The sequence below is a fragment of the Hyla sarda genome, chromosome 5 (assembly GCF_029499605.1).
Source record: "Hyla sarda isolate aHylSar1 chromosome 5, aHylSar1.hap1, whole genome shotgun sequence".
NCBI classification, from domain to species: domain Eukaryota; kingdom Metazoa; phylum Chordata; class Amphibia; order Anura; family Hylidae; genus Hyla; species Hyla sarda.
Window position 1 is genome coordinate 25,171,758 of NC_079193.1, and position 27,086 is coordinate 25,198,843.

General features: G+C 45.3%; 1 protein-coding gene and 1 long non-coding RNA gene across 6 annotated transcripts in view; one reads left to right on the forward strand and one right to left on the reverse strand.

The window, feature by feature from the left end:
- Positions 1-13,183, forward strand: part of LOC130272975 (uncharacterized) — a 31,438-nt gene extending 18,255 nt beyond the window's left edge. Inside the window, exons 2-3 of one of the 2 annotated variants that reach the window (XR_008843804.1) lie at positions 10,603-10,756; positions 13,048-13,183. This is a non-coding gene — a long non-coding RNA (uncharacterized LOC130272975). Of the gene's footprint in view, positions 1-10,602; positions 10,771-13,047 lie in introns of both variants that reach the window. The other variant, XR_008843805.1, reaches the window with a different exon arrangement.
- The window catches only part of ANKIB1 (ankyrin repeat and IBR domain containing 1), a 202,525-nt gene continuing 176,155 nt past the window's right edge, over positions 717-27,086 (reverse strand). For all 4 annotated transcript variants that reach the window (XM_056519037.1, XM_056519038.1, XM_056519036.1 and 1 more), the window contains exons 12-20: positions 26,149-26,283; positions 19,625-19,711; positions 17,882-17,948; positions 13,010-13,155; positions 10,584-10,762; positions 6,934-6,985; positions 5,089-5,197; positions 4,123-4,166; positions 717-4,021 (exon numbers count right to left, since the gene is read on the reverse strand). In XM_056519037.1, the coding sequence (XP_056375012.1) occupies positions 3,305-4,021; positions 4,123-4,166; positions 5,089-5,197; positions 6,934-6,985; positions 10,584-10,762; positions 13,010-13,155; positions 17,882-17,948; positions 19,625-19,711; positions 26,149-26,283 (1,536 nt within the window). In that variant the 3' untranslated portion in view covers positions 717-3,304. The remainder of the gene's footprint in view (positions 4,022-4,122; positions 4,167-5,088; positions 5,198-6,933; positions 6,986-10,583; positions 10,763-13,009; positions 13,156-17,881; positions 17,949-19,624; positions 19,712-26,148; positions 26,284-27,086) is intronic.

Consider the following 27,086-nt stretch of genomic DNA (forward strand, 5'->3'; position numbering starts at 1 on the left):
TGTGTCATGAAAGGGAGCGGCACTTGCTGTATACAACAAACTACTGAGTGATGTACTAAAATGGAGCAAAGTTTTTCCTCACAAACAATATGCGCGACCAATAAAAGACGGCTACTGACGTCAGCGGCCGAAGTATTGCGATACCAATGTCAAGTTAGCCGACTGAAAACTATGTCACGAATGACAAGATGGCTGACCGAAAACTGCGGATCTAATAACAGAAAGACTGGGTGTGTCTCCGATAGGGAAGCTTTCATTTTATCACAGAATTTTGGGAAACGAAAGCTGTACTCAAGGGCAACAAGGATTGTTTTTCTTGATAAAAAGAGGTCCTGTTAATAAAGTTTGTTTAAATAATCACTATAAAGGGGAAGATTTATTGCACTGCCTTAGAAGGTTCTCTTTGTTGCCCATAGCAACCAATCACAGCTCAGCTTTCATTTTACCACAGCAATATGAGAAATGAAACACTGAGCTCTGATTGGTTGCTATGGGAAACAAAAGAGAAATCATACTATAAGGCCATGTTCACACGGCGTAAAATGTGTGGAATGTCCGCAGGTGGACATTCTGCACATTCGGGCCGGGGCGCTAGGACTGCTCGGGCAAGTCTATTCTTGTCTGCGGACGTTGGAATCGGGATTTTCGCTGCAGAAACATCTGCCACAGAATATTCCGGATGAATTCTGCATGGGTACATTCACACTGAGGAAATTTCGCTGAGATCAGCAGTAACTGCAATGGAAATTCCTCTGTGTGAAATGAGCAGCAGCCTCCCATTAAAAGAGGCTGCTGCAAGCGGAATCAGCACATCATTTTACAAAGCGTGAACGTACCCTTAGTGCCATTCCTGACTGTTTAATCTCCACCGGGAGAGGGCGCATCCAAAATAATTTGGCGCAAGGACCACGCTGACCTGTGCTGTCACCATAGATGGCAACGCAGTCCTGGTGGTATTCCACCCAAAGAATCAACCTGTTCCTTTTTTTAGTGGGTCCTGAATCTTGAAGTTCTGCAGCGGAAATTCCGTCATGTGAACAGTGGCGCAGAATCTCACGCTGCAATTGGAAAGCTGCGGCAGAATTTTTAGGGCAGAAATTCCGTGGATGGGCCCTAAGACAGCTCAATAAATCTCCCCTTATATCTACTCCAAGATAAAAATCTGATTTCGAAATATGTTTATCTTATTTACGGATATCCTCTGGGTAGCGAGGTATATAACACACAGTACACGCCCAGCTTACTGCTTATTTCAATTAACTTTATAAAAACCCAGAGAACACGATGCAGTCATTACATGATGACGTTTCAAAGTCTCTACTGAACTTAAATTTGGCTAAATTTTTACCCCAAATTAGTACATCAAAACTTTACAACATTCTTAAAGACCCTTTTTCAGGTTTTCCTGCAATTTCACTTACTTGACCCTTAAATCATTCAACACCAGTCCTCTTCAGAATACTTTTTACAATTTTAAATTATTTATATAGATTTGTTATATATACATCTCAACAATGTCACCAAAATCTGGAAAGTGTAATAACGGAACCAATAACCTCAACTTCCATAACATTATTATATGAATATTATGATATGGAATCTTAGGGTGAGTACCCACTACGGAAAATCACGGCGGAATCTGCGCACTAAATTCTGTGCAGATTCCACCTTGAATAAGACACCCATTGACTTAATGACTTTGGCTTGAAAATTTACGACGTAAAGGCTCACTTCAGACGGCGGAATTTACGCAATTCCACAAAAATTCTGTTCACAAGAAGGCATGGCCTCACGTCACGTCTCCAGTCCCGGAAGCAAAGAGCTTTCCGAGGCTTGAGACGCAGCCCAGCATAGAATGTGGGTGCTGCACAGAGATCACGGAGGGGTCCCAGCGGCGGGCGCCCCGCCATCAGACATCTTATGACCTATCCTTTGGATAGGGGATAAGATGTATTTGGTCAGATAACCCCTTTATTTCCGCATCATTTCTGCAAAATTTTACCATGAAGCAAAAGGAGGATTTCATCAAGAAAATTTCTACAAGAAAAATTGTCATTGCTGAATTCCGTAGTGTGAACATACCCTAATTGGGCCTCATGTACCAGTTATCTGCCCATTTGTTCCTCAATAACTCTTCATCGGTGAATGTTACGGATATTAGGTAGTTACTTTGATCATTGTATATAACATATCCTATAGATTCCTGGATGACTTGGTGCTTGCTACATCTTTACCAGTCTAAGTAGATGAAACCATTGAACTGCTCCGATATTCGATCTTAGTCTAAATACACAATACACCGCATCAGTTCACGTCTGTGGAGGAGCAAAAAAATCTGACATCTCTTGGAATGCACTAGGGGAAAAAGCACTGGTGCTGCTGTAGTTTAAACAAAAGAGAAGCCAATGGGCTAAACAAACAATATAAAAATAAAACTCCAAGTCTAGTTCATTTTGGAATAAAAATTATTTTTTTCTTAAACCTTAGAAATCGATTCTTACACTTAAATTGGGTAAAACAATTGTAATTTTCCATAGGAGCTGTTCTTCTACTGACTGACCGGTACCAGCAAAGCCGCAACTCCCCCACTAGGTTGCAATTTTTAGTAAATCTAGTTTAAAAAAAGTGACCTGCAATGAAGAATGATTTTTTTGTTCATATTAATTGAAAAAAATGATTAATGGAATTAAAATAGCATTGTATCAAGAGAAAAAAGAAAAAGTATATATAACCAGGGTTACACGACAGGTTCTGATCACGCATGGCTGGACAGATTCACTTTATATGGATATAATAAGGGTTCATACTGGACGCCATCATTGCACGCAATTTCACTGTGTCCTGGACACACGAAACAAGAGGAGTAGTGACATCACCGACAACATTGTGTAGGCTCCAACCACAAATGCAACCTGCACTACATCAAGTCTTCTCATACAACATAACGTGAGGAGTGAGTGATCCGTATTTCAGCATCACTGAAGAGGCTTGAGGTACCACCACAATTCTTTTTTGTTTTTTAAAAACATAAATTACTTAAAAAAAAAAAAAAAAAATGTAATTGTTACCAAACTAAGGCTACATCATGACTGCATTTATTAGAAGATTTCACCCTACTTATTTCTTGGGGGAAAAAAAGAAAAAGAAAAAAAAGGCAATCAAACTCCATTAAATGCAGAAAAGACCAAAGTTCAAGTCTTGGAAATCCAAAAACCGTGATTATTTACCCAGCGGTCGGTAACATCGTCTTCCTCTGTTCATGATTTCCGGGAGGTTAACTAATAGACAGTTTGGTTGGATGAGTTCATACTAAATGGACCTGTTCAACCCATTCAGTGGAAGGTTCTGGAGTTCTACTCGAGATATCTTCTGAACTGGTCATACTGCTCGTGATGTCGTTCGTGTTGTGTTCGTCACTCTGCGATACTAATTCGGCCTGAGGTGCCATCTCCTCGGAAGTCATTTCGTCTGTTCTCGTTTCGGGGTCTTCATGAATTAGTGCATCCTGAAAAAGTGCATGCTCCTCGGCCACATCGGGCATGGGATGTTCGCCGACACTCCCTGGTGGTAGGTCGACGTCAGTTTCTGAGTTCATAGAAGGAATAAGGGCAATGCTTTGAGGGTTCATGTCATGAAACCAAGCCATGATGTTTCCCAGGAGGTTTTCACTCATGTTGGGGTCTTGACTTGAAGAATCCAGGTCACTACTGGATGTTGGGGCATCGGTGAATGAGTGTGAATGTATTCGCTCTGATGTATATGGATCATTGCTGGCCCCCAACCTGACCAGACTCTCACCGAGTTCTAGCAGTTCAGAACTACTGAGTGCTGACCTTGGGTTGTCCACACTTATCGGAGAAGGGTCCAGCCGGGTGGGCAGAGATGAACCTATGGCTCCTAAGGATGACTCATTATTGAGGAACTGTCTTGTTTCTTCATCGACATTAAGACCGGATTCTTGCAAAGACAACTGAATGGCCAAAAGGATGTTGGGATCGTCATCATCCAGTGAGCTCAATGCCTGGAAAGTAAAGACCCAGTAAATTTGTATGGTGGAGGAGGTGGAAAAAGGACAAACAGCAAAATAAGGAATTCTGGACTCCAGAGAGCCACTGAACTTACCGTGGATGTACCGTGTCTTCTGCTGCCACGGACCTCCAGAGTATCTGATGATAAAAAGGATCATGAAACTAAATGTAAGACTTATACTGCTTAAATACACATTTACAACAGTCATATATAAATCTATTATTAGTATTGTCTGACCCTCCTGGATCCTTATGACTAGAGATGAGCGAACTTACAGTAAATTCGATTCGTCATGAACTTCTCGGCTCGGCAGTTGATGACTTTTCCTGCATAAATTAGTTCAGCTTTCAGGTGCTCCCGTGTGCTGGAAAAGGTGGATACAGTCCTAGGAGACTCTTTCCTAGGACTGTATCCACCTTTTCCAGCCCACCAGAGCACCTGAAAGCTGAACTAATTTACGCAGGAAAAGCCATCAACTGCCGAGTCGAGAAGTTCGTGACGAATCGAATTTACTGTAAATTCGCTCATCTCTACTTATGGCCACCGTACACATAATATGTGTGTGTCTGCCAAAGCCGCTGATTTCAGCAAGAAAGGTGGACCATGTAATACATATAGGACCTCCCAACACTTCCGACAAATGATGTCAGGGGAGAGAAGGATTGAGCATGTTACATCTCAACTGCCCAAACTTTTTGTTCTGGGGGAGACAAGCTACCAACAGAATAATCTGGCAGCCATATTTTCCACTCTCTTTATTCTAAATACATGAACGCCCAAATGAGCTGTGTGTTCACGTGTATATGGGAGGATCAGAAGAGATACGGCAGCAACTGAAGGGGTGTGGCCATCTTTAGAGTGAAAACCCCCAAATGCTATATAAAAAGGTCTCTACATGATTAGATAAACAATGCAAGAAATTTACCATGAAAACAATTTCTGATATAGTGATACACTAAGGATGCATGAAAATTACTGTAACCTTTGATTTTACCGTTACCATTGTGGAGCCTTAGTCTTATTTTAGGCCAACCTTGCTGTCCAGCCATCGAAAATTACCTATCGTGTTTTCCGTGTGATCGTCTGGATCGGGAGTGTTGCTCCTCATACTGTGCAAATCTCGGCGACGCTGCCTGTGCCGTCTCCGATACTGGAATTCTGCATATTCCTGCACACAGATTCAGAGACACTTTATTCAGCCTACCTTGTTACCAATAAATAGAAACTATTGGCATCATTAGCATACATGCTTTTTTTTCTTGTCATGGTCATAAAGAGGTCAATCTCACAATCCTAGGACTGTGGTCTCCAACCTGCGGACCTCCAGATGTTGCAAAAGTACAACTCCCAGCATGCCCGGACAGCCGTCGGCTGTCCGTGCATGCTGGAAGTTGTAGTTTTACAACATCTGGAGGTCCGCAGGGTGAAGACCACTGTCCTAGAATGAAGGGACTAATAGAAAGATGTCTGATAAAAGTATCAATGGAGGGGAAGAAACTGTGATCCTTAACTAGGTAATAGACCATTAGGGCTTTGGCACTTAGAAGAACACTGTAAACTTTTGTCTCACTTTGGAGAGCTGATGTTTGGCCACTCATCTTAGTGATCAGTGAAGGTCTAGGCGGCTAAACCTCATTAAAGGGGTAGTCCAGTGGTGAAAAACCCTGCGAACTCTCTGTGTGGGGCTCCGGCTCACTGGCCAGATAGCGCGTGTTGACCACCGCACAAAGCGGCGGCCGACATGCCTCCTCAATACAACTCTATGGCAGAGCCGGAGATTGCCGAAGGCAGCACTCCGGCTCTGCCATACAGTTGTATTGAGGAGGCATGTCAGCCACCGATTCGTGCGGTGGTCAATGCGCCCCCTTCCCGCGGGCTGCTGGGGCCCCGTACAGGAGATCGCGGGGGGTCCGACTGCTGGGGCTGAAACTTATCCCCTATCCTTAGGATAGGGGATAAGTTTTTCACCACTGGATATCTCCTTTAATATTTTAATCTTCTCAATTACACTTACAGGGATTATTCACTCTGAACAATCCCCATTTGCTAGAAATAGACAAAAAAAAAAAAAAAAAAAAATCGATCACAGGATGCCTAGAACCTAAGATTTGAAGGGAAACTAGGCAGCAAGTACTCAATCTCTCCACAGCGCCTCAACAGGGAGAATAAAACATTACATGCTGGACAATGAAACCAATGAATTACAGCAGTTGTCTCAAACTCATTCTCACCAGAGCCTTCAAAAGGGCCACAGGCCTTGTTTACCCATATCTGTGCACCCATTTTGCAGTCAGGTCCCCATTGTGCACCCATTTTGCAGCACAGAGGGTGCTTCCAAATAGTAGTTAGGCCTCCATACAGTAGTTAGGTCCCCCTATTACCCTCATATACTGGTCTTCTGTTTAAAAAGACGCAGGTCAGCAAGGTCCAGGCGGCTGGTTCCAGTGCCGATTTCTGCTCCCATCCCCTCTGCCCAGTGCTGGCTGTATCTAAACCTAATCAAATGTAAAGGACGCAGCCAGCACTTGGCAGAGGTGCAGAGCAGAAATCGGCACAAAAAGCAGGCACTGACACAGGGAGCAGCTGTTTGGACCTCAAGGGTCACAAACTTGGCAAGTGTGAACTACAGTTTTTGTATATATACTCAAGGAGAAAAAGGGACCCCCTCAATAAACAAAAATATTCAAAACACCAAACACCTCTTAACTCTTTTTATATTATCATCTAAAAAAAAAAGGGGGGGGGGGGAGAATACAGTATGAAAAATTAATAGAGGAATTAGCAACAGTGATGAACACAACAACTAATCACAGACCACAAAGTGATTCCTCTGTATAGTAATGGCCATTACTGCCACATGACCAAGTTTTTTACCAACCCAACAACAACAACACCTCCTCTTACCTCTGGGGAAGCGAATCCCAAATATTCCCAGTCCCATGTTCCTCCAGCAAAACTAAAAGACAAAGAAGGCGTTGAGAACAATAACAGTGTACGGCCCGTACATTGGGTTCTACTATAAGACATACAGGGCAAGAGCGATAGATACCCTGTGCATAACAAGCTACATACAAATTACATAATTCATGCAACAGATTTCATGCAGAAATTTCTGCAACTGATCTATTCATCTGAAAAATCCTCATACAACTTAAAGGAGTGCTCCGGCACATAAAAATGTACCCACTATCTCAAGGATAGGGGATAAGTGTCAGATCGCAGGGGGGGGGTCACACAGATGGGACCCCTGCAATCTCCCGAATGGCACCCTGGCTCTCCTCCTGAATAGGGAGTCAATGACCAATGCATGAAGAGGTGGCCGATACGCCCCCTTAATGCATCTCTATGGGAAAGCCGAAGTAACTCCAGCTCTCCCATAAAGCTGCATGGAGGGAACGTGTCGCCACAGCTTTGTGGATTGGTCCACACAGCTCTGTTCATGCAGAGAATTGGGGCGCTTTGCGGGTGATAGCAGGGGGGGGTCTCAGCGGTCGGACCACACGCAATCTGACACTTATCCGCTATCCTTAGTATAGGGGATAGATACATTTTTATATCCCGGAGTGCTCCTTTAATGGAACCAATTTTAAGTTGCAGAAACCAAAATCAATGTTTGTGGCTGGAGTAATGGCTCAACAATCGGCAACCCATTGTACGGAGATGGTCACATCGTTCCTTGTCACCACTGGGTCGGATGCAACCACAGTACCCAGAGAAAAACACATGCAAACATGGGGAAAAGATAGAAACTCCATGAGGATATTATCCTGAATATAGGCGCAGGACCCTAGCACTAACCACTGATCCACTATACTCCCCACAGAGCACAACACAGTACTTGGTAAGGATTAGGAGTTAGCCTCTACCCTTTATGCCCATAACTGGTGAGATAACAACTGGTCAGACCTCCAAGGATCAGATATTGATGACATACGCAAAAGAAAATTGTGCAGTTTAGAAAAACATTTACATATATCCTACTAGGGACTTCTTTGTTAAAAGGGGTACTCTGGAGGAATTACATCCTTCCAGACTTAACAGCTGCTGTATACTATAGAGGAAGTTATGTAGTTTTTTCCATTCTGACCACAGTGCTCTCTGCTGACACCTCTGTCCCTGTCAGGAACTGCCTAGAGCAGGAGAGGTTTTCTATGGGGATTTTCTCCTACTCTGGAAAGTTCCTAAAATGGACAGAGGTGTCAGCAGAGAGCACTGTGGTCAGAGTGGAAAAAAACTACACAACTTCCGCTGGAGCATACAGCAGCTGATAAGTACTGGAAGGATTACATAGATAGATACTGTAGATATTCATAATTTACAAATCTGGATAACTTTCTGGTGGCTTCAGATGATTTTAAAACTTTATTTTTTTCCTCTGTAGAACCCCTTTAGTTAAGTGGCATCAGGATGCTGATCTCAGAACAGAGAAAAACAGTGTCTATTTCTCTGGAAGGTCTATCCTGCATTACGCAGACTACCCACTGATGTGATTGGACACTGTAATCCTTAATTTGACCTGTGGAGATGCTGCAGGAAAATGGAACACTTACACACGGCTTACTCCACAGATTACAGCTAATCATTGGGGTCCAGCATGATCAGCTTTAGAGTCAAGGGACCCCAACAAGTAGAGACTGCCGGAAGCAGAGAACTCCTTTAATATGCCATCAATGATAATAGAGGAAAAATTCATGATGTGGCTGCACGTTGTATACAGTTGATATATATGTCAACATTTTAGTTAATAATATCAATCATTTTATTATTATTATTAATAATTGTACTATTATTATTATTAAATCAGTATTACGATCATTAAATTATGTTCTTTATCAGTGGTCTACAACCTGCGGACCTCCAGATGTTGCAAGACTACAACTCGCATGCTGGGAGTTGTAGTTTTGCAACATCTGGAGGTCTGCAGGTTGAAGACCACTGTTCTATATCAATGACTTGATATCACAATGCTCTCCCAGGGAATGTCTACATACAGAAGATCCTTGTCTCCTGGATGCAGCGCAGGTTATTTTTAGAAGGCAGTCACTGCTGGGATGGACTCCTGACTGGGGCTCTATATATAGAACCCCCTGGGGAATAATTAATGTGTGTATGGAGAATCTCAGCGCCCTGCAGTCCATCATGTAGAACGAGACAATGACTAACCCTTTAGCATCAGTTACCCAGTGCCACACAAGCAGTGTTAGCCTAAAGTAGTGTTTCCCAACCAGAGTGCCTCCAGCTGTTGCAAATCTACAACTCCCAGCATGCCCGGACAGTCTTTGCTGGGAGTTGTAGTTTTGGAACAGCTGGAGACACTCTGGTTGGGAAACACTGACCTAAAGTATGACTATTTCTGAATTTCCTATGTTTCTGAATAGCAACATCGTCAGCAGAAAAATGTTTTGGTGCAGATTTGGTAAGGACTTTAACGGGGTACTCCAGTAGTTCAAATCGTATCCCTTATCCATAAGCATCTGATCGTGGAGGATATCTCCAATATGGGGCCCGATATCTCCCTGTAATATTCATTCTCTATGGGAGCGCTGGAGATACCAAAGTACGGCACTAATGTATGTTCAGCGCTCCAGTAGACAGTCCATGCTGTCATGCGGCTCCATGCAAAGAGCGAGATCGTGCCCCGTTCTGGAGATCACGGGGGTCCCAAAGGTCGGACCTCTCCCTACGATCAAATGCTTATCCACTAAGGGGTACAAGAGTACCCCTTTAACTTTCCTTCTGATTTCAATGAGGTAAATCCCTGCCATAAATTGAGATGCTGTAAGATTTTAAAAAATCTGTACACCAGGTTAATTTAATTTCCCCTTAAAATCCCACTTACATATGTACCCTTTCCCTCTGAGATCCATTAAATGGGGCAATCTACCCAAAAAGTGAGGCATTCTGGGGGGGGGGGGGGGGGGGTGTACTTGTTCCCCAGGCTTTCAGCCACAAGGTCCATGCCTCATGGGATATACACGCTGTCTTCTTGCTGTACATTTAGAAGGTTCAGCACAGCATGACCATAGCCAGAGGTGTCATTTTATGTGATTTCTTGGGAGTACATGGCCTAGAACAGTGTTTCCCAACCAAGGTGCCTGCTGCTGTTGCAAAACTACAACTCCCAGCATGCCCAGACAGCCTGAGCAATGCTGGGAGTTGTAGTTTTGCAACAGTTGGAGCCACCCTGGTTGGGAAACACTAGCTTAGAAGCAGCGAGAAAAAACTGTAGTGCAGGCAGCATCTATAATAAATGGTATATGCATTTGATTATACAGACGTCTCTTTTCCCCAGCCAGCAAACTTGAGCAGCTTCACTCTTCTGCTGCCTCATTATAAGTCTATGGGGCCATCCAGAGAAGCTGCACAGATCTCACTATAAGCCCCCACTCATTCTCCTGATCCATGGGGGTCTCAGTGCTTACATGTCTCTGTGACATCTAAATGACAGGTCCAATTTAATGGATACCTCCGGCTACAGCTCTCTATCCTGGCTGAACCTCTAATTGTTTTACAGAACCAGTTGTCAGTAACATGTCAGTAACTAAAGCTGTTACCTTCGTCTTGTTGTTTCAGGAGAGTCTGCAGGAGCCACCCCTCGTGCCACCGAGGCCAGGAACTCCTGACGTTTCTGCTGCACCAGACATGCTGCCCGAATGATCTTGTGGCGGGGGGTGCGCAAGTAAGGCCTGTTCACCTTCTGGGCCAGATCTTCCGTCACCATTTCAAGGTCGGTCTGCAAAGGTACATGGCGTTTTTATTTCATCTGTTTAGGCTAATTTTTATTTATAACTTTTTTCCACTAAAGCAGAGAAAGAAATATGGATGCTCTTTCTATTCTCATCAGCCTGTGTATGCTAACAATTATTTCCATTCAATTACAGCAAGCAAAGATCTTGAAAACGGTGAGAAATTGATACACAAAGTATACTGGTTTCTAAAGTTAAGTGGGACATAGTAAATGCATGAGACTGAACGTGCAAGACTGAGCCACTGTGCACACAGGACTGAATGCGCCAGACTGACCATGTGAGACTAATCCTACAGAGCATGTGAGACTAATCCTCCTGAGCATGTGAGACTAATCCTACAGAGCATGCGAGACTAATCCTACAGAGCATGCGAGACTAATCCTACAGAGCATGCAAGACTAATCCTACTGAGCATGCAAGACTAATCCTACAGAGCATGCAAGACTAATCCTACTGAGCATGCAAGACTAATCCTACTGAGCATGCAAGACTAATCCTACTGAGCATGCAAGACTAATCCTACTGAGCATGCAAGACTAATCCTACTGAGCATGCAAGACTATTCCTACTGAGCATGCAAGACTATTCCTACTGAGCATGCAAGACTATTCCTACTGAGCATGCAAGACTATTCCTACTGAGCATGCAAGACTATTCCTACAGAGCATGCAAGACTATTCCTACTGAGCATGCAAGACTAATCCTACTGAGCACGCGAGACTAATCCTACTGAGCACGCGAGACTAATCCTACTGAGCACGCGAGACTAATCCTACAGAGCACGCGAGACTAATCCTACAGAGCACGCGAGACTAATCCTACAGAGCATGCAAGACTATTCCTACTGAGCATGCAAGACTATTCCTACTGAGCATGCGAGACTATTCCTACTGAGCATGCAAGACTATTCCTACTGAGCACGCGAGACTAATCCTACTGAGCACGCGAGACTAATCCTACTGAGCACGCGAGACTAATCCTACGGAGGACGCGAGACTAATCCTACTGAGGACGCGAGACTAATCCTACTGAGGACGCGAGACTAATCCTACTGAGGACGCGAGACTAATCCTACTGAGGACGCGAGACTAATCCTACTGAGGACGCGAGACTAATCCTACTGAGGACGCGAGACTAATCCTACTGAGGACGCGAGACTAATCCTACTGAGGACGTGAGACTAATCCTACTGAGGACGTGAGACTAATCCTACTGAGGACGTGAGACTAATCCTACTGAGGACGTGAGACTAATCCTACTGAGGACGTGAGACTAATCCTACTGAGCATGTGAGACTAATCCTACTGAGCATGTGAGACTAATCCTACTGGGCATGTGAGACTAATCCTACTGAGCATGTGAGACTAATCCTACTGAGGACGTGAGACTAATTCTACTGAGGACGTGAGACTAATCCTACTGAGGACGTGAGACTAATCCTACTGAGCATGTGAGACTAATTCTACTGAGGACGTGAGACTAATTCTACTGAGGACGTGAGACTAATCCTATAGAGCATGTGAGACTAATCCTACAGAGCATGTGAGACTAATCCTACAGAGCATGTGAGACAAATCCTACAGAGCATGTGGGACAAATCCTACTGAGGACGTGAGACTACTCCTACTGAGCATGTGAGACTAATCCTACTGAGCATGTGAGACTAATCCTACTGAGGACGTGAGACTAATCCTACTGAGGACGTGAGACTAATCCTACTGAGGACGCGAGACTACTCCTACTGAGGACGTGAGACTACTCCTACTAAGCATGTGAGACTAATCCTACTGAGGAGGTTCCAGCATTGGAGGCAGCAGTGTAAGGCTGTATTCACACTACATTTGTAGCCTACGGATGCCGGGCTCTCCCGTATCCCAGCCAGACTGGCGCCAAAACCCCTTCACTTTAATGAGCTGACCGGAGTCACTGCCTAATTTTTGCCCCGTATCTGCTTTAGTGACCGGACCTAAAACCGTAGTATACCATGGTTTTAGGTACGCTCACAAAACCGGATACAGGGCAAAAATTAGCCGACCGGAGTCACTATCCGACTCCGGTCGGCTCATTAAAGTGAATGGGTTTCGGCGCCGGTCTGGCTGGGACACGGGAGCACCCGGCAGCTGTAGGTTGCAAATGTAGTGTGAATGCGGCCCTAACAGAACTAAAACACCAACCTGTTTTTATGTAAAATACAAACATTAAAACCATTATATTCAGTGCAAAGTACTCACCTGCATTAGTTCAAAAATTTCCTTTTTTGTGCTTTTAGGCTCCAGGAAGAAACCGTAAGGATAAGAACACTTGAGGATGCGCCTGGTCTTGAGCAGCTCTTGCACAGCATCTTCAATAAAGGTGGTGTCTGGGCAGCCCCCCTCCGCTATAAGGCAGACAGATCAATGTGTCAGATGAATCTGAGCTTAGCTTAGTTTATATTTCTTTCATCTCCAGTGTTCCCCAACCAATGTGCCTCCAGCTGTTTCAAAAGTACAAGTCCCAGCATGCTGGGAGTTGTAGTTTTGCAACAGCTGGAGGCACACTGGTTGGAAAACACTGTTTTAGGAGCTCAAAAAACCCACTGCAAGGGCCTAAGGGTATACAAAGATGGCATACCTTCAGTTGGTCCCAAGCTTCCGCGACAATATACCGGGCACCTCTATTGTCTTTTAGACAAATGACAAGCACCGTGCATGCCAGTAATTAGTCTAAATGGGAAGCATTTCGAATTTGGCACCTAAAAATACCAAATGGGATGCCGGTCTCCCCACTCCCAACGCATGCGGCTCTGTATAATGAAACGGAGCTTCTTGCTGTCTCCCCATAGCGGCCACCTCCAGCGTGAGACCCTGTCTAATGTGATTCTGTGGGTGCTGGAGACAGAGCAAAAAGCGCAGTCTCGTAATGAATGGTGATACATACGACGGGGAGAACGGCGACAATTTTGAAATGCGCGTCAATTTGCCAAATTTCTAATTTTGTCATTTTAAATAATAATTAATAAAATTTATTTGATTAAATAAATGAGGAAGTAGTTAGAGGTACACTTAAACCATTTCATTAGATGCAGCGATCAAGATTGACTATGGTAGTTATAGGGTGAAAGAGCTGGGATCTGAGTTTATCCTGTTGCAGGGTGTCTGCTGTACGATACCACTGGATGCTTGTCGTGTGCGTTTAGCTTCTGGGCCCACGCCAGGTAATGTCAGAAAAAGGCTGTCCTATAAGGGCGTAAAGGGGTACTCCGCCCCTAGACATCTTATAAGATTTCTCCTGCGGTGTATATAGTAGTATATAGCAGTGTATACGGATACTGGAAGCCTGTGCTAGCATTTCTCCTGCGGTGTATATAGTAGTATATAGCAGTGTATACAGATACTGGAAGCCTGTGCTAGCATTTCTCCTGCGGTGTATATAGTAGTATATAGCAGTGTATACGGATACTGGAAGCCTGTGCTAGCATTTCTCCTGCGGTGTATATAGTAGTATATAGCAGTGTATACGGATACTGGAAGCCTGTGCTAGCATTTCTCCTGCGGTGTATATAGTAGTATATAGCAGTGTATACGGATACTGGAAGCCTGTGCTAGCATTTCTCCTGCGGTGTATATAGTAGTATATAGCAGTGTATACGGATACTGGAAGCCTGTGCTAGCATTTCTCCTGCGGTGTATATAGTAGTATATAGCAGTGTATACGGATACTGGAAGCCTGTGCTAGCATTTCTCCTGCGGTGTATATAGTAGTATATAGCAGTGTATACGGATACTGGAAGCCTGTGCTAGCATTTCTCCTGCGGTGTATATAGTAGTATATAGCAGTGTATACGGATACTGGAAGCCTGTGCTAGCATTTCTCCTGCGGTGTATATAGTAGTATATAGCAGTGTATACGGATACTGGAAGCCTGTGCTAGCATTTCTCCTGCGGTGTATATAATAGTATATAGCAGTGTATACGGATACTGGAAGCCTGTGCTAGCATTTCTCCTGCGGTGTATATAGTAGTATATAGCGGTGTATACGGATACTAGAAGCCTGTGCTAGCATTTCTCCTGCGGTGTATATAGTAGTATATAGCAGTGTATACGGATACTGGAAGCCTGTGCTAGCATTTCTCCTGCGGTGTATATAGTAGTATATAGCAGTGTATACGGATACTGTAAGCCTGTGCTAGCATTTCTCCTGCGGTGTATATAGTAGTATATAGCAGTGTATACGGATACTGTAAGCCTGTGCTAGCATTTCTCCTGCGGTGTATATAGTAGTATATAGCAGTGTATACGGATACTGGAAGCCTGTGCTAGCATTTCTCCTGCGGTGTATATAGTAGTATATAGTAGTATATAGAGAAGAGGGTTGCATTGACAATCCAACACAATGGGCAGCACATTGAACACATTTTATAAGTGGTCAGACACTTGTAAATAACTCATGAAAGAATAAAGTTACATTAAAACCAAGGACATCATTGTTTTTCTTGTGAAATTCCCAATAAGTTTGATGTGTCACATGACCCTCTTCCTATTGAAAAAACAAAAGTTGGATTCAAAATGGCCGACTTCAAAATGGCCGCCATGGTCACCACCCATCTTGAAAAGTTTCCCCCTCTCACATATACTAATGTGCCACAAACAGGAAGTTAATATCACCAACCATTCCCATTTTATTAAGGTGTATACATAGAAATGGCGCACCCTGTACATTTCAGAAAGCAGAAAAATACTGCAAGGAAAACTGGACAACGACCAGCAAACCATAGCTGCTGATCATCAGGAAGTGAATGCAGCTAAACCCTCAGCAATTTGCGGATATCTAGGGCTGCTTTGTAATAAGAAGGGATAGCCTCATCTAAATAGGCTCCTTTTAATAGTACCGTATTTTTCGCCCTATAGGACGCACCGGCGTATAAGACGCACCCAATTTATAGGAGCCCAATAGTGGTCTTCAACCTGCGGACCTCCAGATGTTGCAAAACTACAACTCCCAGCATGCCCGGACAGCCGTTGGCTGTCCGGGCATGCTGGGAGTTGTAGTTTTGCAACATCTGGAGGTCCGCAGATTGAAGACCACTGCATAGGAGGTAATACTCACGTGTCCCCGCAGCTCCGGACCAGTCACCGCTGCCCTGGATGTCGCTCCATCGCTGTCGCTCCGGAACGTCTCTGCTGCCGGCCGGGTATCCTCGCTCTCCGTCGCAGCCATCTCGTCGTTACGCACGCCGACGAAAGTACACGACGACGTGATGACGAGGAAGGAGAGCGTCGGCCATACAGGGGATCCCTGAACGGAGAAGACACCGAGGAGGCAGGTAAGGTCCCTCCCGGTGTCCTGTAAGCACTAACCCGGCTATTCAGTCGGGCTGTTTGGGACCGCAGTGGTCCCGAACAGCCGGGTTAGTGTCACTTTCCCTTCAGACGCGGCAGTCAGCTTTGATCGCTGCGTCTGAAGGGTTAATACAGGGCATCACCGCGATCGGTGATGTCCTGTATTAGCCGCGGGTCCCGGCCGTTGATGGCCGCAGGGACCGCCGTGATAGGGGTGTATTCGCCGTATAAGACGCACCGACTTTTTCCCCCCAGTTTTGGGGAAGAAAAAGTGCGTCTTATACGGCGAAAAATACGGTACTTTGCATAATGGCTTCTGGACTGTATATTTAGAAAACAGGTAAGGCTTATCTAAAGGGAACAATGTCAGTCTCCTACTGCAGAAGGAGCGGCGGGGGAGGGTTTCTGGAACAGCAATCTGCCTCCTAGTCACATACACAGCACTGGAATGGGGAGAACAAGGGGGCCCAGATTTACCCATCACAAAACTGTATGGTTTTGCCCATAGCAACCAAATCAAAGGCAGGTTGGTGAATCTGGGCGAAAGTTTGTCTTTGATTTATTCCCAGTAGTCGTTCATTGTACTTTATAAGATTCCAGAGCAGTGTTTCCAAACCAGGGTGCCTCCAGCTGTTGCAAAACTACAACTCCAAGCATGCCCGGACAGCAGTTAGCTATATAGGGCAGAGTTTTCTCAACCAGGGTGCCTCCAGCTGTTGCAAAACTACAACTCCCAGCATGCCCGGACAACAGTTGGCTATATAGGGCAGAGTTTTCTCAACCAGGGTGCCTCCAGCTGTTGCAAAACTACAACTCCCAGCATGCCCGGACAACAGTTGGCTATATAGGGCAGGGTTTTCTCAACCAGGGTGCCTCCAGCTGTTTCAAAACTACAACTCCCAGCATGCACGGACAGCAGTTGGCTATATAGGGCAGGGTTTTCTCAACCAGGGTGCCTCCAGCTGTTGCAAAACAACTCCCAGCATGCCCGGACAGCAGTTGGCTATATAGGGCAGGGTTTTCTCAACCAGGGTGCCTCCAGCTGTTGCAAAACTACAACTCCCAGCATGCCCGGACAGCAGTTGGCTATATAGGGCAGGGTTTTCTCAACCAGGGTGCCTCCAGCTGTTGCAAAACTACTACTCCCAGCATGCCCGGACAGCAGTTGGCTATGTAGGGCAGGGTTTTCTCAACCAGGGTGCCTCCAGCTGTTGCAAAACTACAACTCCCAGCATGCCCGGACAGCAGTTGGCTATATAGGGCAGGGTTTTCTCAACCAGGGTGCCTCCAGCCTTCGGCTGTCCGGGCATGCTGGGAGTTGTAGTTTTGCAACAGCTGAAGGCACCTCGGTTGGGAAACATTGTCCCAGAGTAATAAAATCTGAGCGGTAGAAGCCAAGTTGGCGCCTAAAGATACAAAGCGCAACAAAAACTAATTAGAGGAAACATCATGAAGAGACGAGGAGGTCCGGTGCCAAGTCAGGCTGGTACCATATCATATCGCCTGAAGCTGCTAGGCGGCTGCCATGTAACTCTTGGAAGATACATAGATAAACATTTCCTAACTTCACTCGTCGCTTATGAATATTACGGATTTGATGCCAAACACATATTCGTGTCACAAGGCTACAATGATCACAGTATGCAGGAAAATGTTCCCTCCACTTATGGAGACACACAGGCCTGCATGAGAGCTGTGTACATAAAACGGTAAGATAGTTTAAAGCAGGAACACATGACATCTAACTTGTGATACATGGTCCCTTCCATAATGCTGCTCCTTACCTTCACTAAGAGCTCTGCTCAGCTGCTCCATCTTTTCTTTGGCCGTTTTTAGAAGACGTTGTTCTAGCTGGAAAAAAAAAGGGGACCCCAAAATGTTAAAACGTACCTGTCAGATTCCACTCCCCCCCCCCCCCCACCTCCAAAAAATAACTGTTATATGTTGCTCAGTACCTCATCCTTATGATGTACATTTATTCCTTAGGCGTCTACGACCTATATTTCTCTCAGAATGACCTTTATTTACTTGCAGTTATAGCTCAGTGAGGTTTCTGTCCATGCGGAGGCGTGTCCCTCTCTTCCCCTCATGTGATGACTCCTCCCCCTCCTCCCTCACTCTGATCTGACTCACAGAGGGCCCTGGACCTGCCTGGAGCCCTGTCAATCACTCATGGTGTCCATGACATGTCCATGACCACTGGACACTGCAGGACTGGTATGTGTCCCAGGAGGCGGGGCGACCCCTACTGGCCAGTTTTTCAGTATGAAATACTGAAAGTTTTTTTTTGATGAAAGCAATTGCAAAACATATTGTTTTTGCATTCTTTATAACATATTAAAAAGGTATTGTACCTGACCGTGCCCATTTCAGGTACCGAGAGAATTTCTATAGGAATAGGTTTAAGATTGAGTGATCATATGTAAATGATGGGTATATACCAAATATGTGATCACAGTGCAGGACGACTCACAGGGTGGAAACATGGGGAAATCTGCAGAGGGTGCTAGAGGCTGTAAGAAGCCCCAACATGTTCTAGTGAGGGCCTCATTCACATTTCTATATGATAATACAGATTAAATAAATAGATATTATTTTTTATTTGATTTATTTTTGGTTATGCATCAGATTTGTTTTTGTTCTGCACTTTGTTCGTGCTACTGAAAAATATACAATTTGTAACAGAGTCCCCGGGTGACTTCGTTTGGGATGCTTTCCACTGCTATGCACCATTTTAACATGACTTAAAAGGGTACTCCGCCCCTAGACATCTTATCCCCTATACAAAGGATAGGGGATAAGATGTCTGATCGCGGGGGTCCCGCCTCTGGGGACCCCCCACGATCTCGGCCATGGCACCCCAGACATCCAGTGAACAGAGGGAACAGAGCGACGTGCCGGATGATTGGCGATGCGGGGCGGAGGATTGTGACGTCAAGGCCACACCCCCTCCCATAGACTTCATTGAGGGGACGTGACGAGCAGGGCGCGGCTGTGACGTCTCGAGCCTCCGATGCTGCACCCGCCGCTCTAAACGAACGCCAGCGGGACCCCGGCGATCAGACATCTTATCCCCTATCCTTTGGACAGGTGATAAGATGTCTAGGGCGGATTACCCCTTTAACAATGAGGTCCGTTTTGCTACTGAGTCCCAGTTAGTGTATACAGCCACTGAAATGAATAGCCCCCGCTGCTCTCCGCCACATTGTGTGTTGCCATCCTGTTCTCGGCGGGATTCCAACAGATACCTGTGGCGAAAAGCAAAAATGCAGTGTGAACCTGGCCTTAGTAACGTTGCTAAAGTACAGAAGTGAGAATAAAAACTGAAGACATACAGACACTTGAACTAAAGGGATCAGGCAGTCTGTGCCTACAAGGGTCTGCTGTGGATTTTCTGCTGTGAAAAATCCGCAGCGGCTAAACCTGCAGCGAAAAACAGAGGATCTGCCCATGTGAACGTACCCCTTACATGATAAATATATATCACTGTGCCCACCAGAGCCAGCAGCAGGGGGTTGTGTCTTTACCTGGTAGCTGTGTTCATGGTTCTTAAATCTTGTATAATAGTGCATAAATTTGTCCAATTCCTGGAATCTTTTGTGTTTTTTTTCTGCCTAAAAATAAATAAATAAACAAGGTTTTATGGTAAACTTTTTATCATTGTATTTTACTAAACAGGTGGTTTGGAACTTATGTTAAATGCTGCAGACAAATCCTCTCAAACATGCATGCTCAGCTCATATGAGGGAGCATGCATCTGATAACTACTCCTCTGGCAGGCCACTATTCAATTCAATGGTCCTTTACATCCGTCAACAAGGTATATATACAAATATAGCTAAAAAACATCCTATGCTCTCCTCCCCTGTTTCAATGCATCTGCCACTCCTCGTCCTATACTATATACCGTAGTATATAGTAATGGTGTAGGGGACCAGGAGGGTTGGCATGGTAGCTGTGCGGGGATCCTTGAGAGGTGAGTATAAGTAAATAAATAATTCATTATACAGCGGTCCCTCAAGTTACAATATTAATTGGTTCCAGGATGACCATTGTATGTTGAAACCATTGTATGCTGAGACCAGAACTCTATGGAAACCTGGTTATTGGTTCTGAATCCACCAAAATGTCATCCAAAAATAGGAAAAAGTGAGGATTAAAGATAAATAAGTAGATAACTAATATAGATAAAGCAAATCCTTCCATATAAAAGTAAGAAAGATCTGCTGGGAGTGTAATCACTGTCTATTTCAGTGTTTCCCAACCAGGCTGCCTCCAGCTGTTGCAAAACTACAACTCCCAGCACGCCCGGACAGCCAAAGGCTGTCCGGGCATGCTGGGAGTTGTAGTTTTGCAACAGCTGGAGGCAACCTCTTTGGGAAACACTGGTCTATGTAGAGGACAGGAGCTTCTTCGTCCTGTACAGAACACGCAATGTCCTAAAAGAAGGAAAATGGAGCCTCCCCCACCTGACGCCCAAAGGAGCAGCTAACCCTGGCAGAGGTAAAGAGTACAGAACATGTAATACCTCCTTGTATTGTAGGGGGCGCTACCAGACACCAGTCAGGGCGTGCACTTTAGGAATACAGAGGTTTTACTAGTGAAATATCCATTTCGATTGGTCGGTTCTTCCAGCCATTGACACGTTTTGCAGATTCCATAGCATTGTATGTTGAGTCTGGTTTCAAGTTACAATGGTCCAGAAAAGACTATTGTATGTTGAGACCATTGTAAGTTGATGGATCACTGTATATATATATATATATATATATATATATATTTATATTTATATTTATATTTATATTTATTTTTCTTATTTTTTTTTTTTATTGCCGGGCAACCCCTATAAAGCAAGAAAAGGAACTTAATCCCCAGCACTGTCCAAATTGAGGATCATCCTCAGTAAGAAGTTTTTTTAATAATAAAATTCAGGTAAAATGTCCCTTTAAAACAATATGTCCTTAAAGGGGTACTCCGCCCCTAGACATCTTATCTCCTATCCAAAGGATAGGGGATAAGATGTCAGATCGCTGGGGTCCCGCTCCCTCATGACGTCACGCCCCTCCCCCTCAATGCAAGTGTATGGGAGGGGGCGTGACGTCCGTCACGCCCCCTCCCATAGACTTGCATTGAGGGGGTGGGGCATGACATTACACGGGGGAGGAGTCGCGACGTCACAATTTTCCGTTCCCGTGGTCGGGAGGAATTAGCCAGAGAACCTCCTGCGCTTCCGGAAGCAATTAAAGGTTGGTGCTGCTTGCTATATTGGATAGGGGATAAGATGTCTAGGGGCGGAGTACCCCTTTAAGAGGATAGTGCTATTTATGTTATGTGGGGCATGAGCTCTGCAAATAGGTGTCCAAAAAAATTCCTTCCCTTCCTCTCTTCCTTCTTCCTTGCAGGACTCCTGAGTCTTTGAATCTGTAGAGAAGACTTTCATGAGGCGGCCGCTTCGCCATCGTGTCCCTGCGCGCTCTGCTCATCTACAACTCTCATTATGCGTTTGGCAATAGCAGAAACATAAAGAGATTGTCTGTCTCGCAGAGCGCAGCAGACAATAGACCTGTGACCGTAATACCAGATTACTAGTTTGACTCAGCAATGGAATGTGAGCACGCAGAGAAGGCAGAGCAGCCGTGCGTGTAATGACTACTCTGCCGCAGTCGCAATTGACACCAGACCTTAAGAAATGAAAGCAGCTTCTGATATTCAGGCTTAATCTAGTTCTTGAGCAAAACAGAACTAAATAAATTACAAATCATCTCAGTGATGTCTCTGCTGAAAACCCAGGATTTGCTGTAAAAAGAGACGCTCCCCAGATTCAGCAGAATAGTTACAAAGCATTTGTAATAATGTCACACAAAATCTCCAAAAATGGTCTAGACAAAATTATTAAGAAATAAAGACAAAAAAGACAACCGGGAGGCAGCGCCTTGTGTATTACCCTTGGCAGGTGAGGGAACCAAAAAGTATGCTGAATGTACACCCAGGACTTAAGTCAGGGTGGCCGCTCACCTTAAAGTAGAAGAATTGCGCATATCACCCCTTGATTGGGGTACCAGATAGAGTTGGATGAGCTGCCGAGCCTGATGGTCACAGGAGCGTGTCAACGCCCTGTAGAAACTGGAATACTTGTGAGAAAAAAGACCAATGGATCCAGGCGCTGCTCTATCCAGGTATACACAGGATGCAGGTAAGTGTTCTTAATCAAGCAATTTTATTGAACACAAAACAACAAAAGGATCATGACGCGTTTCGGGGTAGAGATCATCTGAGGAAGGGGAATTTACCCCGAAACGCGTCATGATCCTTTTGTTGTTTTGTGTTCAATAAAATTGCTTGATTAAGAACATTTACCTGCATCCTGTGTATACCTGGATAGAGCAGCGCCTGGATCCATTGGTCTTTTTTCTCACAAGTATTCTAGACAAAATTATTGGCACCCTTTCAAAATTGTGGAAAAATAAGGTTGTTTCAAGCATGTGATGCTTCCTTCAAACTCACCTGGGGCAAGTAACACGTGTGAGCTATTTAAAAATCACACCTGAAAGCAGATAAAACGTCTTTGCATTGTATGTCTGTGTGTGCCACACTAAGCATGGACAACAGAAAGAGGAGAAGAGAACGGTCTGAGGACTTGAGAACCAAAATTGTGGAAAAATAACAACAATCTCCAGAGATCTACATTTGCCTTTGTCCATAAAGCGCCACATTATCAAGAAGTTTGCAACCCATGGCACTGTAGCTAATCTCCCTGGGCGTGGACAGAAGAGAACAATTGATGAAAGGTGTCAAGGCAGGATAGTCCAGATGGTGGATAAGCAGCCCCAAACAAGTTCCAAAGATATTCAAGCTGTCCTGCAGGCTCAGGGAGCATCAGTGTCATCAGTCAACATTTAAATGAAATTAAACGCTATGGCAGGAGACCCAGGAGGACCCCACTGCTGACACAGACCTAAAATAGAAAAGACTACATTTTGCCAAAATGAACTTGAGTAAGCCAAAATCCTTCTGGGAAAACGTCCTGTGGACAGATGAGACCAAGATAGAGGTTTTTGGTAAAGCACATCATTCTACTGTTTACCGAAAACAGAATGAGGCCTACAAAGAAAAGAACACAGCCCCTACAGTGAAATATGGGGGAGGGTCAATTCTGTTTTGGGGTTGTTTTGCTGCCTCTGGCACTGGGGGCCTTGAATGTGCACAAGACATCATGAAATCTGAGGATTACCAACGGATTTTGGGTCGCACTGTACAGCCCAGTGTCAGAAAGCTGGGTTTGCGTCCGAGATCTTGGGTCTTCCAGCAGGACAATGACCCCAAACATACATCAAAAAGCCCCCAAAAATGGATGGCAACAAAGCGCTGGAGAGTTCTGAAGTGGCAGCAATGAGTCCAGATCTAAATCCCATTGATCACCTGTGGAGAGATCTTAAAATTGCTGTTGGGAAAGGCGCCTCCCAATAAGAGAGACCTGGAGCAGTTTGTATAGGAAGAGTGGTCCAACAATCCGGCTGAGAGGTGTAAGAAGCTTATTGATGGTTATAGGAAGCGACTGATTTCTGTTATTTTTTCCAAAGGGTGTGCAACCAAATATTAAGTTAAGGGTGCCAATAATTTTGTCCAGCCCATTTTTGGAGTTTGGTGACATTATGTCCAATTTGCTTTTTTTCCTCCCTTTTTTGGTTTAGTTCCAATACACACAAAGGGAATAAACATGTGCATAGAAAAACGTGTTGCTGCAATCCTTTTCTGTGAGAAATACTTAATTTTCTACAAAATTTTTAGGGGTGCCAACATTTACAGCCATGACTGTATGTATGTATACACACATTCAATAAAAAAAAAAATTTAAAAAAATTGGTGTAAAAATTGGAAAAAGTTGCCTGCCAATTTTGGAATGTTGAACAGCGGTCAGGTGTTTTTCTTTTTAATGCCCTTTTAAAGGGGTATTCCGCCCACAGACATCTGGGATTCCCCACGATCTCCATTAAAGGGGTACTCCGCCCCTAGACATCTTATCCCCTATCCAAAGGATAGGGGATAGGATGTCTGATCGCCGGGGTCCCTGCTGGGGACCACGGGGATCGCTGCTGCAGCACCCCGCTATCATTACTGCGCAGAGCGAGATCGCTCTGCACGTAATGACGGGCAATACAGGGGCCGGAGCATTGTTACGTCATGGCTCCGTCCCCTCGTGACGTCACGGCCCGCCCCCGTCAATACAAGTCTATGGGAAGGGGGCATGGCGGTCGTCACGCCCCCTGCCATAGACTTGCACTAAGGGGACAGGCCGTGATGTCATGAGGGGCGGAGCCGTGACGTCACGCTGCTCCGGCCCCTGTATTGCCCGTCATTACGCACAGAGCGAACTCGCTCTGTGCAGTAATGATAGCGGGGTGCCCAGCAGCGGGACCGCGGCGATCTAACATCTTATCCCCAATCCTTTGCATAGCGGATAAAATGCCAGGGGCGGAGTACCCCTTTAAGCACCCAGTATTCTGCTGTCACACCCCGAGGGGGGCATAATGTCAAGTTTCAGAGAAGCAGCAGCTGGCCCAGAATGCCGGGTGCTGCACGAAGATCGTAAGGGGATTTTGGATATGGGGGATCCCCGCGATCGGACATCTTATTCACTATCCTTTGGATAGGGGATAAGAGGTCTATGAGCGGAATACTCCTTTAGGGTCTATTCACACATACAGTATTCTGCACAGATTTGATGTGCAGATTTGATTTTCAGGATTTTCTGCTGCAGATTTCAATGTAAACTGATTGACTAAACACAGCTTGAAATCCTGCGCATCAAATCTTCACAGAATACAATACGTGTGAATAGACCCTTAGGGTACGTTCACACATACAGGATCCTGCGCAGATTTGATGCGCAGGATTTGTAACTGCCGATTAGAAGCTGCGCTCAGCCATTTAGTTAACACTGAAATCTGCAGCAGAAAATCCTGTGCATCAAATCTGCTTAAGTGTGAACGTACCCTAATTAATGTTTTTTTATTAGCAGTTTTTTTCTGGTAGGTTTTCTGTGTCTAATTTAAGAAGTTGTACGTAAAGAATTACACACTAGGATGCGTAATGGGTAAAAAAAACTCAACAACAAGCTTGTCAAATCCTATCCCCTCCAAAAGCAAAAATACAAAAAAAGATGAAATACAGTAACGCAATAATGCCCCCCAAAAAACTTACACTTTGAGGCAGTAGAATTAGAAGGATACCAAATTTGTATAGTTTTTGTTATATTTTCTATTTAAAAAAAAAAAGGATAAAACCAACCCTTAAAAAGAACTTTTTTTAAATATATTTTTCTTTGAGTTTAGAATTCTTAAATATTTGAAAAATTGGGAAAGCACATGCATTGCTTCTGCCGATCCCCTATTACACTCTGCAAATGACACAGTGTAATAGGCGATCTATCATGGCAGCCATGGGGCCTTTAGAAGGCCTCTGGCTGTCATGGATACTGAACAGTACCCCGTTGCATGTGATGTTACAAAACTACAACTCCCAGCATGCCCGGACAGCCGTTGGCTGTCCGGGCATGCTGGGAGTTGTAGTTTTGCAACCTCTTGAGGTCCACAGGTTGGGGACCACTGGCCTAGAAGGTGTTATCATTACTAAAGTCCAATACTGGCAGCTGCTGGTGAGTGCCAGCTGTAATATACAGCTGGCACCAGCCCAATATGAAGTGAGCTCAGCTCCATTATGGTGGGTTAAGGTGAGCTGTGACTGGTTGCTATGGGCAACAAAGACCTAAATATGCACCATTATGTAGATCCTAATAAGCAAATAGATTAAATGTCCAGACAGGATGTAGATATCACTGTATTCATGACAAGGTCTCCATGATAACACTGCGTCTGACAGAAATTAGCAGTAGTCATGTTGTTATTAGAATCTCCAAGTGGTGCAGCCTCAGACTTTAGGCCTGTAAAATCACCTGACCATATCTCAGCAGAACCAAGTAATCTAGGATATAGAACAGTGCCCCCCGGTGGTCACATCAGTCCTGCAAGAACATTCCTCTCATTCCTCTCACCTCCACTGTCATTTCCTTAGACACCTCCTCCACCTGATTTATGACCTCGTATCGCGTGCAGCGGTAGTATCCCCCTGTGGACGAGCTGTGCTTCTTCCATTCCTCCAGGCAAATCCAGCAGAAGTCGTACTTGCACTGGAGAGGGGAAAAAAAATTACATTTTCCTGGACGTGTTTGTCTTTGTTCTTCATTTTTCTTTTATGCTCTTTTACTAACCCCTTACGGGGGCTGCTAAAACTAGCAGACCACTGCTATGGGGCTGTCTGCGGCTGGGGGCACACTTATGTGGGGACACTTGAGGCTGGTGCATGCTTATGTGGGGACGTCTGAGGCCAGGACGCGCTTATGTGGGGACGTCTGAGGCCAGGACGCGCTTATGTGGGGACGTCTGAGGCCAGGACGCGCTTATGTGGGGACGTCTGAGGCCAGGACGCGCTTATGTGGGGACGTCTGAGGCCAGGACGCGCTTATGTGGGGACGTCTGAGGCCAGGACGCGCTTATGTGGGGACGTCTGAGGCCAGGACGCGCTTATGTGGGGACGTCTGAGGCCAGGACGCGCTTATGTGGGGACGTCTGAGGCCAGGACGCGCTTATGTGGGGACGTCTGAGGCCAGGACGCGCTTATGTGGGGACGTCTGAGGCCAGGACGCGCTTATGTGGGGACGTCTGAGGCCAGGACGCGCTTATGTGGGGACGTCTGAGGCCAGGACGCGCTTATGTGGGGACGTCTGAGGCCAGGACGCGCTTATGTGGGGACGTCTGAGGCCAGGACGCGCTTATGTGGGGACGTCTGAGGCCAGGACGCGCTTATGTGGGGACGTCTGAGGCCAGGACGCGCTTACGTGGGGACGTCCGAGGCCAGGACACGGCTTACGTGGGGACGTCCGAGGCCAGGACACGGCTTACGTGGGGACGTCCGAGGCCAGGACACGGCTTA